At 40.4% G+C, this 14,735-nt stretch overlaps 1 protein-coding gene across 2 annotated transcripts; it reads left to right on the top strand.

Annotated features, from left to right (window-relative positions):
* Window positions 1–4,266: 4,266 nt before the first annotated feature.
* Window positions 4,267–12,733, top strand: LOC130930109 (zinc finger protein Gfi-1-like). 2 transcript variants are annotated; one of them, XM_057857840.1, is made up of 6 exons: window positions 4,267–4,421; window positions 4,535–4,711; window positions 6,650–7,008; window positions 7,264–7,401; window positions 12,103–12,268; window positions 12,428–12,733. In XM_057857840.1, the coding sequence occupies exons 1-6, from the start codon at window positions 4,310–4,312 to the stop codon at window positions 12,604–12,606; spliced, it is 1,131 nt and encodes a 376-aa protein (XP_057713823.1). In that variant the 5' UTR covers window positions 4,267–4,309; the 3' UTR covers window positions 12,607–12,733. The 2 variants fall into 2 exon arrangements, with proteins under 2 accessions (XP_057713823.1, XP_057713824.1); XM_057857841.1 differs by having other exon boundaries at window positions 6,746–7,008.
* Window positions 12,734–14,735: the final 2,002 nt, after the last annotated feature.

A 14,735-nucleotide genomic window follows, 5' to 3' on the forward strand; every position in this document is an offset into this window, starting at 1 on the left:
ATTTGGTCAATACCAAAAGTTCATCTCAATACTTTGTTATGTACCCTTTGTTGGCAATAACGGAGGCCAAACGTTTTCTGTAACTCTTCACAAGCTTTTCACACGCTGTTGCTGGTATTTTGGCCCATTCCTCCATGCAGATCTCCTCTAGATCAGTGATGCTTTGGGGTTGTCGTTGGGCAACACGGACTTTCAACTCCCACCACAGATTTTCTATGGGGTTGAGATCTGGACACTGGCTAGGCCACCCCAGGACCTTGAAATGCTTCTTACGAAGCCACTCCTTCGTTGCCCTGGCTGTGTGTTTGGGATCATTGTCATGCTGAAAGACCCAGCCACGTCTCATCTTCAATGCCCTTGCTGATGGAAGGAGATTTTCACTCAAATCTCTCAATACATGGCCCCATTCATTCTTTCCTTTACACGGATCAGTCGTCCTGGTCCCTTCGCAGAAAAACTGCCCCAAAGCATGATATTTCCACCCCCATGCTTCACAGTGGGTATGGTGTTCTTCGAATGCAATTCAGTATTCTTTCTCCTCCAAACATGAGAACCTGTGTTTCTACCAAAAAGTTCTATTTTGGTTTCATCTGACCATAACACATTCTCCCAGTCCTCTTCTGGATCATCCAAATGCTATCTGGCGGACCGCAGACGGGCCTGGACGTGTACTTTTTTTCAGCAGGGTGACACGTCTAGCAGTGCAGGATTTGAGTCCCTGGCGGCGCATTGTGTTACTGATAGTAGCCTTTGTTACTGTGGTCCCAGCTCTCTGTCGGTCATTCACTAGGTCCCCCTGTGTGGTTCTGGTATTTTTGCTCACTGTTCTTGTTATCATTTTGATGCCACGGGGTGAGATCTTGCATGGAGCCCCAGATCGAGGGAGATTATCAGTGGTCTTGTATGTCTTCCATTTTCTAATAATTGCTCTAACAGTCGATTTCTTTACACCAAGCATTTTACCTATTGCAGATTCAGTCCTCCCAGCCTGGTGCAGGTCTACAATTTTGTCTCTGATGTCCTTTGACAGCTCTTTGGTCTTGGCTATAGTGGAGTTTGGAGTGTGACTGACTGACTATAGTGGAGTTTGGAGTGTGACTGACTGAGGTTGTGGACAGGTGTCTTTTATACGGATAATGAGTTAAAATAGGCGCCATTAATACAGGTAACGAGTGGGACCTCGTTAGACCTCGTTAGAAGAAGTTAGACCTCTTTGACAGCCAGAAATCTTGCTTGTTTGTAGGTGACCAAATACTTATTTTCCACTCTAATTTGGAAATAAGTTCTTTAAAAATCAAACAATGTGATTTTCTGGGTTTTTTCCCCACATTCTGTCTCTCATGGTTGAGGTTTACCCATGTTGACAGTTACAGGCCTCTCTAATCTTTTCAAGTAGGAGAACTTGCACAATTGGTGGTTGACTAAATACTTATTTGTCCCACTGTATGCACTTTAAAAACATGACATTGTGTGTTTAGTTCCCTTTTGACCACACTGGCCCGTACACAGGCGAGGCCTCCAGTATCAGTGCACCGTGAGTACGTTGCCATGTGTTCTATCTCGCTCCCTCCAGCTGCATCAAACAACCTCAGTTCCCACTCGGAACACAAATCCACACCTTGACCTTGAGCTGCACAGCCCAAATCTCTGACAGGATTTAAAACTGACAGATTTCCTAACGGACGTCACGTTAGCAGTTCCATTTTTCTGCCCTCCCAGACTAATGAATGCGTTTGAGTGTGTAAAACAATCAGGCTGAAGTCAGCGTTGGTAAACTGAAGCAGAGCAACTGTAAAGTTACACCCTGAGCATCCACCAGCAGGCTGCCGGGAGGCTCATTAACAGGATCGGCTTACAAGCAACCCAACAAAAAGGCCTCTCTGTATGGATGACCCTACCTGGTCATCCACAATAAGCGGACGCACTATAGGATCAATTGTATTCATGTCATCTCATTATTTGTCTTAGGGTCGTCTTGTCTTTCATTACTTCCAATAGCAATAAAGACATTAAAATTAAAAAAAAAAGCTACAATTATACCTAGTAATGGGCGTAAATAATTTGATATTACTTTGAAAAACCTTGATTTTCATAGTTTAAATAGCTGAACAGATATCACATGTATAAGGGTAGCTGTCTAAAGGTAAATAAAGCTTTATGTTAGTATATAATTCAATGGAGCTTTGAAAGACAAAGGCCCAGATAGTAAAATTCCTTTTTTTTTTTTTAAATTGAATGGCGTTTCGTCGGCTCGCCAACACATCCCCAAACATTTGACCGACCATCACCGTTCGGATATCAAAACAACTGGAATTTTCGCGTGACGCAGCGAATTTTTCCAACGATCCTCCCCAAATTTTCTGTTCACCCGTAAAATCAAAATGCAGAATTTACACATCAAAAATTCCAGGACGGTAAATGGCATAAAAGTTGTATACAGAATTTGGCAAAAACCTATAGTTCCCCCAAAATTCCCCCAAAACTGTCCAATTAATTTCTAATGGGATGCCATTGACAGCCATGTACTCCCAAATTTCCCCATTCATTTTCAATAGCAGGAAAACATAGGTCATTGTGATTTTTGACCATTTACCATGACAGTTCATTGACATTCAACTGGCGCCCAAGTAAGTCAATGCCATTACATTACATGCACATTCATACCAGTGACAGCTATGTACGTCCAAATTTCCTGTTGTTTTTCAATGGCAGAAAAAACTGAGTGGTTGCGATTTTTGACCAAAAAAAACTTACAATTACAGCCCACTGACATTAAAATGCGTCCAAGTAAGTCGATGCCATTGACAGCCATGCAACAGGACGTGTCCCCGAAATGTCCCCAAATCAATCTGGGTGGGTCTTAGAAAATGTATCTCCCACAGCAAAGCCCCATTGTAATTTCTCCAGAAATTGCAGTTTCTAGTTTAATAATAATTTTTTAAAACACTATATCAGTGGTTCTTAACTGGGGTTCGATCAAACCCCAGGGGTTCATTGAGTAAACCTCAGGGGTTCGGTTAGTAAACACAGTGCCCTAATTTGTACGCTGACTAAATCTAGGAAAAGTGGGGTTTTAGACAAGTTTTTTTCACTGGGTTGCCGTAAATTTACAGTCTTTATTCTATTTCTTTCAAGTGCTAGCCCTCTATCTAATGGTAGGAGAGATCGGTTTGCTCAGTGGAAGGTTGACTTGCACTTGGTATGAGGAAGAATAACAGACCTACAGGCAGCGTGAACTGCGTAGATAACTTCTTTTTTTTTAATTGCGTCATTTTACGTCATGAACATAGTATGTAATGCAAGAATGTGACAATAAAATGAGAACGTAGACATGAAAACAGAAAAAGGAACAGTGTGAAATGAAATGAGTTTCATTTCATTTGCCAACGAGAAAATCTACAGCAAAAGGCAAAATTATTTGGAGTAAATTTGACATCTGGAAGAAATTTGAACAGGAATTCACTTGGATGTTAGGTTTAAAAAATGGCTTTATTATGAAATTCCGAAGGGTTCGGTGAAAGCACCTGTAAAATTCGTGGGGTTTGGTACCTTCAGCAAGGTTAAGAACCACTGCACTATATAAAGACAATGTGTTTTGGTTCAGTGTCATTGACAGCGATGGACGTCCAATCTATTTTGACAGGGAGGTCTAGCAGAAATCATTCATCATAGCGTCATCAAAGGCAGCCATTGAGCTGATATAGTGGAGAAAACAGTGCGCTTTTTTTTTTTTTTTAATGCAAACTCAAAAGTATCAAGTGTGATTTGTGAATACACGAATAAAGTCAAGATTTGATTAATAATCACTCATTAATCTTTTTTTATAGATACATCATTAAGATCAAAGAAAAAGTTTTTTTTTTCTAATGACTTTCTCTTAGAATCTTTGTTAAGTCTGACAGCTGTATTTTTTTAAACAAATTTTTGAGGACTTAACGCTTAACTGATCTCAAGTTTTCTCTTTCACATCACGTTTTTTTTTGACTATAGGATCCTTGTTTTCTTTATAGGGCACTCATTTAAATAATAAAATGAGTATCAATACTTTTGCAATCAAATATCCTTTTCAACAACATTTCACTTTCAATATTTTTAACAACCATATGTTCTGGTGTACATTGATTTTCACATAGAGTACTTTTGGGGTTTGGGCACCTGCCACGGGCAACACCTGGCAAGCAAAGAAGTCTCTGCGCATGCGTAATAGTCCTTAAAAAATCCCAACCTCAAGTCGCTCGAGAGTTTTGAAGCGTTCCAGTCAAGTGAGCGGTAGTGACAAGTAACACAGAGTTGAGTCACGCCACGGACCATGCCGAGGTCTTTCCTGGTTAAAAGTAAACGGGCCCACAGCTACCACCAGCCCCGATACTTGGATGACGTCTGCATCGGCCTGGATACGCTCTTGGCTCACATAAACGCAGGTTGGTCATGCCAAATTACGCACGGATTTAACCAAAAATATAATTTATTATACTAAGATTTTAGAAGGAGGAAGAAAAAAAAAAAACTAAAAGTTTTCTCTTGATAATTTTAGAGACAAAATGTCAAGTGGAGTCGCGCTTGGAGGTCGTGACAACCGACAGACTGTCACCCGGGCTCCAGCTCCTGTCTCCGGGTTCACTGCCGTCCAGCTCCCCGCTGAGCTACGGAGCGTGTGACCGTGTCACGGACTGTGATTTGTGGCGTCCCCCGTCCCCGTCATCCTCTCCAGGTCTCATTTTATTTTTGCTCGTTTGCATTAAAAGGCCTAGTTGGCATAATTAGTAGAAAACGTTTGTCAACTTTAGCCATGTAAATGAAGGCCAACTGTTCATACACATACATACATACACACACACATATATATCTATATTGTTTTTTTTTTCTTTTTCTTTTGACTAGGCAGCAGAAAATCTGTTCTGATCTGTTTTTAAAATTAGGAAGAAAGTTTCAAGTTGTCCAAAAATTGAATTAAATTAGAAAGTGCTGATTTATCCCCTTGACGCCTGAATTTACATTTAACAAATTTACGTCAAAAAGCATTGAGAAATAGATAGGTTCATGGAAATAACAATGAAAGAAAACAAAATACAGAAAATTAAATTGAAAAATACAACAGAAAATGATAAAATCCCAAAATAGTTCAAGAAAATATGGAACACTCATTAGAAAGTAAAAATTGAAAACATTTAAACCATTTAAAAAAATACTCTGGGAGAAAATATAACAAATACAAAATGAAATAAATTATTCTATTGTTATTATCATCATTATTTATGAATTAAAAATATTTTTAAATAATTCAAATATTGTATATTTCTTTTCATCTTTTCCTGATTTTGTATATTTTTCTATATTTTAATTTTCTAAATTTTTAATGGTATTTTTCAAATAAATTTTCTATATTTAGTTTTTTGTTTTTTTAAATCAATACTGTCATTTATGTTTATGTTTTATATATATTTGTTAATTCTTTGGGTGCAGTTGATGACACTAGACGTCGAATCCATTCGAAATGCGTGTGTTTGTGGGGGGGTGTTCATTCATTTGCCGCCACCCTCCCAGTGCAAATGCTTTGGAAGTCTACTGGTGATAAAATATTGATTTAAATTCAAAGCAGAAGAATGATTAGATGCCACTTCATTGGATGTCTAGCATCGTCAATGGCACTGAAAGAGGCAGAAAAGAGTATTCTATCCCCCAATCCCAATATAAAATGAGATTAAAAATACTAATATTTTTAGATATTTGTATATTATTGCAATGCACTAGGCTGATTTAAAACATGAACTAAATATATTTTCACCTCAAATCCAGTCAGTCATTTCCAGTTGTTATTTGTGTTGTTTTGAATGTAGACAAGATTTTAAAAGTCATAAAGTTTATATTTTTGACATAATTCAGAAATGTTGTCTGCATTGTTGTTGTTTTTTTTTTTTAATAATGAGCCATCATGTAACAGTAATATTCAAGTTTGTAAACTATAATTGAAAATGTGAGGAATAGGGTTGCATTGGTTTGGGCAGCAAACTCAATTACGGCTGAAAATATGAAAAAATATGAAAAAATAAAAACGAGTACTGTACTTACCTTTGTCTAATTCTGGTCAGAGCAAAATAATTTAAGGCTTACTTCTTCTTTTCCGTAGGAAGCGTTTTCATTGTTCATAATTGCTGGGCTTTAAAGAGACACTTCTTCAGAGGATAAATACTCCTGCCGAATGTGATAAATGTACAACTTGAAAAGATACTTATAAAACAAAATCATATTAATATAAAAAATGGAAAAAGTTGGCCACTGGGAGGCAGTATCATACAGTCACAAGTAAAGAGGTTTAATGACAACGGTGACTCATTGAGCTACAGTTATATTAGTCGTTCTTTGCAGAGGATAAAGAATAGATGCCTGTGAGTATTGTTGTGCTGTCTACGTGTTGCTTTGTGTTCAAATATCAAATACACATAAAGCAACAATGTGGACACTTTTCATTAGCCCATTTATTTATAGTATTTCCTACTAATTATTAGCATTACAGTAGCAGATGTATTGAATCATCGAAGTAATCTCAAATTTTTAATCCAATAAAGTGGTCTGAACGGTGGCTCAAATCTTAAAAAAAAACAAAAACTTATAATGTCAGCTGCTTCTACTTACATTGACGACATTCCAGATTCGGAGGAATGCTCGACAGCCAGCGTGGAGGACGGCCATCACTTCAACATGTCCCTGTTCCCCGCTTATTCCTGGTCCCACTTCCCTGCTTCAGACCTACGGCACGCCATTCCAGCTCCGTACCACCGGCCTGACCCACAGCGGGGCCACGGGGAGCCCGGGACTGAAACGTGCTACGGGGACTGCTCGGCTACCGTCCGCGTCCAACAGATGTGTGGGATGATAAACACTGACAACATGTTTGGCGACCTAAAACAGAAGCAACGAGTGTCGGAAACCATTAAGAGTGAAGACGAGTTCATGTGCGTCAACCGGCTTGACCCTGACGGCACATATAAGTGCATCAAGTGTTACAAGGTAATGTTAAAGGCATCCTTCGTGCAAAAAAGTGCATTTTTAATGCAAAAATGTATTTTTTTAACATGCCATGGAAAGGCCATCCGGTGGCCCAACATGTTTGGGTGGGGGAGGGGGGGCAATTCTTGTGTAGCACTGTCTTAGCCTAGCAACCCGCCAGTCTTATAAAAGCACTGGGGAAAACACTACATTAATCCATTTTATTCGTGTTGACATCAGAATGACATTGTTAACGTCCGTAATTTGTTCTCAAAGGTGTTCTCCACATCCCACGGGCTGGAGGTCCATGTAAGGCGATCGCACAGTGGGACACGTCCGTTCGAGTGCGGGATTTGTGGCAAAACCTTCGGTCACGCGGTCAGCCTGGATCAACACAGGGCAGTGCACTCGCAGGTAAGAAAGCTGACGTTACAAAATAATCCAAAGGATCAGCAGATCAATCATCAATCCTTACTGGTTCAAATGTATTGGACTGCATAACAGACAAATAAATTGGACAACTACGAACAACAATGGGAAACATTTGCTAGAATGGTGAACCTAGAATAATGATTTTCTCTTGACTGCGAAGGAATGCCATAACAACAATAACAAAAATGTATACATATATATATACAGTGCCCTCCATAATTATTGGCACCCCTGAAAAAGATGTGTTTCTTTAGCTTCTAAAATATATTTTTTTTTATTCAAATAATATGGGACCTAATAGAAAAAAGAGAAAAATCCAACCTTCAATACAAGTGCATTCATTCAGTGGGGAAAAAAATCCCACATAAAGAAAAAAATATTTGACATCAAATAATGTGTGTCACAATTATTAGCACCAAGCTCAATCTTGGTCTCATCTGACCAAAGCACACGGTTCCAGTTGAAGCCTGGGACCGTGTGTATTTTTGTGTGAAACCAAGATTGAGCTTTTTGGCAACAAACACTCTAAGTGGGTCTGGCGTGCCACGAAAGATGCGCATACTGAAAAGCACCTCATACCCACTGTGAAGTATGGGGGTGGGTCAGTGATGCTGTGGGGCTGTTTCGCTTCCAAAGGCCCTGGGAACCTTGTTAGGGTGCATGGCATCATGAATGCTTTGAAATACCAGGACATTTTAAATCAAAATCTGTTGGGTCGTCACTGGGTCTTTCAGCAAGACAATGACCCTAAACATATGGCCAAATCTACACGGAAATGGTTCACCAGACACAAAATCAAGCTCCTCCCATGGCCATCGCAGTCCCCAGACCTTGTTTTGTTGGCAAAAGGGGGTTGTACAAAGTATTAACACCAGGGGTGCTAATAATTGTGACACACATTATTTGATGTCAAATAATTTTTTCTTTATGTGGGATTTTTTCCCCACTGAATAAATGCACTTGTATTGAAGCTTGGATTTTTCCTCTTTTTTTCCATTAAGGTCCCATATTATTTGAATTTTTTTCTTAAATATTAGAAGCTAAAAAACACATCTTTTTCAGGGGTGCCAATAATTATGGAGGGCACTGTGTATATTGTATTGTATATACAAATAACCAGAATAATAACAAATAAAGAATTATGTTTAAATAATGCCCTTCACTAGTCACGGGCACACATCTATGGGTTCTCGATAAACCTATCCCTTCACAGTTGCTGCATGGGTCCCCTCTCTGGGGTGGGGTGGGGGGCACAGTGCCCTCCCAGGTCGGCCCGGCCTGGGCCTCGTCTCCTTGCACTGTGTGCCGGGGGGTGCTCCCAGAATTATATCGCGTGGGGGGTGCCTCTGTCCCTTGGGCCTGTCTCTGGCTCTGGAACTTCTCCGGGCGGGCCTGCTGCGACTGCCCTTCTGTCATCTGGGGTGGGGCTTGTTATCCCCTGCTGGGGGGGTAGTTGTCCCCTGGTCTGTGGAGCATGGTGTGGCGCCTGTTTGGGGATGCGGGGTGGATGCCTGGGGGTAGGTGGGGTGCTGGGAGTGGTTCAGGGCGGGGGTGGGTCGGAGCCCTGGTGCTTCTTTCGCCCTGCGTCCAGTGATTCTGGCGGGCGGGGCCCCGCCTGCGGGAGCTTACCTCTTAACTCACCCACTCATCACTTTGCACTGTAAATATTTCGCTGGCTGAGTGCCGGTGGGTCGGTGTGGTGTCACTCACTCAGGGTGGAGAACCTGTCCTGCCCTGGGCCTAGTGGGCCGTGGGGTCCTGCGGTGTGCCGTGTCGGTTGGGGGCAGTGGCGTGTCCCCTCAATTCCTTCCCTGAAGGCTGGTTGATGGGGGCGTGGATGGTCCGGGGACCAGCCTGGATCGCGGGGGAATGACGGCAGCCCCTTTGCTGAAGTTGCAGGAGGAGGGACAGGTTGCCCTGGCTAACCCACCCAGATTGGCTGGGGAGGGGCTGTGGCCGTCCCCGCGCAGAATTTCCACTTGTCTGCGGGACTTTTACATGTCTGATCTGATTCACGCATGACTGGGTGCAATTAGACACAATAAAAGTAGTGAAACTATTGGTGCCAGGATTAGAGATCAGGCAGCATAAGATAGGATGTCAACATATCCACATTTACAAGTGATTCACATAATACTGGGTTCTACACCTCACATTGCTTATTTGTGTATGCTCCACCCCACGTAATCACATCGCTTTCTGACTCACCCCCCATGCCTTTTTCTCCTCGGTCATCAGGCCCCCCCATTTGGTGTAGGAGTTCAATGTATCTCATAAACTTGATAACTTTGTTTTAAAATGTGCAAAAGAAATTAAATCCATGTGAAAAAAGAAAACAGACAAATTAGAGCTAAATTAAAGCTTTTTTCTGTATTAGAAGTCCATCTACCGAAAAATTCACCCTATTTATTGAATGACCGAATGATACTGATAATGTTCAGTATTTTGCAAAAATTATAGTATTACAGTACAGTACTAAATCCACCAATTATTCATTTAAATTATTTAATGCCAATATTTTTGCATTCGTAACACAATGGGACTTAGCACATTTTTGGCTCAAGATTTTATTTATTTTCTTAATCTTCTTGGGGTGAGAAAACAAGCCCAGTTTTGTTCGAAAACACTGGCGATTTGTATAGTAACTTTTTGAGTTAGAACATAAAAGCAAATATAAGCGAGCATCAATATTTGCAGAATTTCACATTTAGCAATCGGCCTCTATATTGTTGCTATTGCTATTTACAACTCCCTGATTTAGATATTTTGATATCTTTCTGATTTATATATTTAATATACTTAAATCCTGAATGAATGTTTCCACTTGTTGCCATTCATACAAAATTTAAATAACAGACAGTATTTTGAAAAAATATACACTACATACAGTGCCTTGCAAAAGTATTCGGCCCCCTTGAACCTTGTAACCTTTCGCCACATTTCAGGCTTCAAACATAAAGATATAAAATTTTAATTTTTTGTCAAGAATCAACAACAAGTGGGACACAATCGTGAAGTGGAACAAAATTTATTGGATAATTTAAACTTTTTTAACAAATAAAAAACCGAAAAGTGGGGCGTGCAATATTATTCGGCCCCCTTGCGTTAATACTTTGTAGCGCCACCTTTTGCTCCAATTACAGCTGCAAGTCGCTTGGGGTATGTTTCTATCAGTTTTGCACATCGAGAGACTGACATTCTTGCCCATTCTTCCTTGCAAAACAGCTCGAGCTCAGTGAGGTTGGATGGAGAGTGTTTGTGAACAGCAGTCTTCAGCTCTTTCCACAGATACTCGATTGGATTCAGGTCTGGACTTTGACTTGGCCATTCTAACACCTGGATACGTTTATTTTTTAACCATTGCATTGTAGATTTGGCTTTATGTTTTGGATCATTGTCCTGTTGGAAGATAAATCTCCGTCCCAGTCTCAGGTCTTGTGCAGATACCAACAGGTTTTCTTCCAGAATGTTCCTGTATTTGGCTGCATCCATCTTCCCGTCAATTTTAACCATCTTCCCTGTCCCTGCTGAAGAAAAGCAGGCCCAAACCATGATGCTGCCACCACCATGTTTGACAGTGGGGATGGTGTGTTCAGGGTGATGAGCTGTGTTGCTTTTAAACCAAACATATCGTTTTGCATTGTGGCCAAAAAGTTCAATTTTGGTTTCATCTGACCAGAGCACCTTCTTCCACATGTTTGGTGTGTCTCCCAGGTGGCTTGTGGCAAACTTTAAACGAGACTTTTTATGGATATCTTTGAGAAATGACTTTCTTCTTGCCACTCTTCCATAAAGGCCAGATTTGTGCAGTGTACGACTGATTGTTGTCCTATGGACAGACTCTCCCACCTCAGCTGTAGATCTCTGCAGTTCATCCAGAGTGATCATGGGCCTCTTGGCTGCATCTCTGATCAGTTTTCTCCTTGTTTGAGAAGAAAGTTTGGAAGGACGGCCGGGTCTTGGTAGATTTGCAGTGGTCTGATGCTCCTTCCATTTCAATATGATGGCTTGCACAGTGCTCCTTGAGATGTTTAAAGCTTGGGAAATCTTTTTGTATCCAAATCCGGCTTTAAACTTCTCCACAACAGTATCTCGGACCTGCCTGGTGTGTTCCTTGGTTTTCATAATGCTCTCTGCACTTTAAACAGAACCCTGAGACTATCACAGAGCAGGTGCATTTATACGGAGACTTGATTACACACAGGTGGATTCTATTTATCATCATCGGTCATTTAGGACAACATTGGATCATTCAGAGATCCTCACTGAACTTCTGGAGTAAGTTTGCTGCACTGAAAGTAAAGGGGCCGAATAATATTGCACGCCCCACTTTTCAGTTTTTTATTTGTTAAAAAAGTTTAAATTATCCAATAAATGTTGTTCCACTTCACGATTGTGTCCTACTTGTTGTTGATTCTTGACAAAAAAATTAAATTTCATATCTTTATGTTTGAAGCCTGAAATGTGGCGAAAGGTTGCAAGATTCAAGGGGGCCGAATACTTTTGCAAGGCACTGTAGTTTGGTTTCACTTAAAAAAGCATACAAAATTTTAAACACAAATCCTGATGTATGAACCAAGGTGTGCAGACTCTAATTACCTTCCATACTTTTTGCTGAATTTCTGAATGGGGTTTTTGGTTCTGCATGTGTGGTTAAAAATAGCAACGATTTTGGATGTACAGGAGAGGAGCTTCAGCTGCAAAATCTGCGGGAAAAGCTTCAAGCGCTCGTCCACGCTGTCCACACATCTTCTCATCCATTCGGACACGCGGCCTTATCCGTGTCAGTACTGCGGGAAGAGATTCCACCAGAAGTCCGACATGAAAAAGCATACGTTCATCCACACGGGTAAGAGAGCCATTGTTGAAAGACCGTTGAACAAGTATTCCATATCCTTGATATACAGCTTAACCCTTTCAGTGGTTAAGATGACTATCCTGGATATGGGTCGTTTTTATATATTTTGCTCAGTAAAAGTAAAAATTGCAATTTTTATTACGCTTAAAGGAGAGAAACCGCACAAGTGCCAAGTGTGCGGCAAGGCCTTCAGCCAGAGCTCCAACTTGATCACGCACAGCAGGAAACACACGGGATTCAAGCCATTCGCCTGCGACTTCTGCGGAAAAGGCTTCCAGAGGAAGGTGGACCTGCGCAGGCACAAGGAGACTCAGCACGGACTCAAATAACCACATCCGTTTCCAGGCACTTTTAACTCCCATGTTGTTGCTGGAGAGACACATTTAAACATAAATGAGTTGACTATTTATTGTTAAGCCTGGCAAAACGACACTGGGTGTTTTTATTGTCATTAACATGTATTTATTATTCTTCATTAACCTTGTTTTCCCTTCAATAAATTATACATTCAAACAATTCACAGCTTAAGAATTCTAATTTACGATTTGCGTGTACTAAGCAAGCACACAAAACAATTTCTGAGCACTCACCTAACCACCTAGGACTTATTCAATCTTTCTGTGGTGTGCACACACTTGTGGCGGGCAACAAGGCGCGCTAAAGTGGATTTGACTTGTTTACTCGTTTTAAAATTTCACTGGAAAAAATGAATTTTTTTCATCAGTATTCTACGGTTTGTTAAAAAAAATCAATGTGAAGCAGTGTTGTTTTCGTCAATGACGACGATAACAAAAATATTTCGTCAATGAACAATTTTTTTCATGACAATGACGTCACGAGCTAAAAACGTGTCTGGGGAGACTGAAACATATCGAGATGGATGCCAGTTTTCATCTGATGAGACGAGAACGAGATGAAAACTCGCCAGTTTCCGTCCTAAGTTCACAATGTGTGACATTTTCTAATTGTATGTGTAGTTAGCACGCATCGTAGCAGTGTTTGGTCATATGTGCTTCGCTACCCCACACACACGCTTACTCACCGGCCGGTGTGTCCACTCTAGGTTCCTTGTGTAAAACATGTGTTAGGAGCTGCTTGGTAAGTTTTGTTTTCTCATCTTGGCTCGATATGTCATGTTGCTTTAGCCTGTAAAGGTGCTGAGTCATCATCACACGCTAAATGCAACTTGTAGCATTTGCATAATTTTAGACGTAATTGTTGCCTAAAACTAGACTAAATTTGTTTTCGTTGACTAAAACTAGACATACACATTTGTAAATGACTAAAATATGACTAAGACTAATAAGACTAAAATGAAAATTAAAAGGGCTGCCGAAAACAACACTGATGTGAACTAAAATCACAAAATTTGAAGAACATAAATGGGTTGAAATTCTGAATAGCGGATTTTCAGTCTTATAACTGTATTACATCTAGATTGCACTGATAGTAGCATCGGTATCGATACGGCACTAAAATGACATCATCAGTATCAGGGGTTGTTGTGCAATGTTTTTTTTAGATAGTTTCCAAATGCTTGTTACCCTACCCAAGATGGCTGCACGCTACGTACAACACTGTAAGAAAAAAAAAGAAAAAGGAGAACTTGGCGGCCCTTCCAAGATGGTGACAGACCTCCCATTGTGTGGCGTCCAATTGTCCTTCTACTGTGAATTTTGTAAAACTATTTGACACTGGCCTCATAAGACTGTCATAAGGTTATAATTATAACATGACATTGTCATTAGCATTAATAAATGCTTATGACAGATGTCATTTAACGTCATCAGGAAAATTTTGTCACTAACTCCATTCATGTCCAGTCTGGATCTTTTCACATCCATTCAAAAGTGACATAATTTGCCAGGTGACACTTAATGACTCATTAATGATTAGGACAGTGTAATGTCAAAATTACGACAGTCTTATGACGCAACTGTCAAATAAAGTGTTACCGTGAATTACAATGAATTTATTCCTACTAGACGTCCAAGCCACCATAAATCGGAGGGTGATAACGAATGGACGAACATTTTATAGACTCCTAGTTATAGTCTAAAGACATGGTAATAGTTCTAGGAACTGCCGACCTTGGTAAAATGCTAGCTACAGTATGTTGATCTAAGTTTGGCATCAATCACAACTCCAATCCCTCTGATTGTCTTATCAATAGTACCAAACAGGAAAATAACACATGGAGAGTGCCATCTGGGCAAAATCAAATGCCATACCCATATAACAAATACTATTATGGTGTCATAAAGCAGTTTGTAAAGGAACTAGCGTCAGATTTACGACCAATGCCGATAACTTCCATTGCTACAATTCAGAGCATGAAAGAAGTTTGTAAAGGAACTAGCGTCAGATTTACGACCAATGCCGATAACTTCCATTGCTACAATTCAGAGCATGAAAGTTACACGGACCTGATTTGCACAAACTCCACCCCTGATTTTAA

The sequence above is a fragment of the Corythoichthys intestinalis genome, chromosome 14, assembly GCF_030265065.1.
Source record: "Corythoichthys intestinalis isolate RoL2023-P3 chromosome 14, ASM3026506v1, whole genome shotgun sequence".
In the NCBI taxonomy this organism is placed as follows: Eukaryota; Metazoa; Chordata; class Actinopteri; order Syngnathiformes; family Syngnathidae; genus Corythoichthys; species Corythoichthys intestinalis.

What these genes read in the sequence shown, in the direction of transcription:
- LOC130930109 (XM_057857840.1), top strand. Translation starts at nt 4,310, where the DNA reads ATGCCGAGGTCTTTCCTGGTTAAAAGTAAACGGGCCCACAGCTACCAC. An exon ending in CTTGGCTCACATAAACGCAG is followed by an intron (nt 4,422 to 4,534) that starts GTTGGTCATGCC and finishes TGATAATTTTAG; the next exon opens with AGACAAAATGTCAAGTGGAG. An exon ending in GCATACGTTCATCCACACGG is followed by an intron (nt 12,269 to 12,427) that starts GTAAGAGAGCCA and finishes TTACGCTTAAAG; the next exon opens with GAGAGAAACCGCACAAGTGC.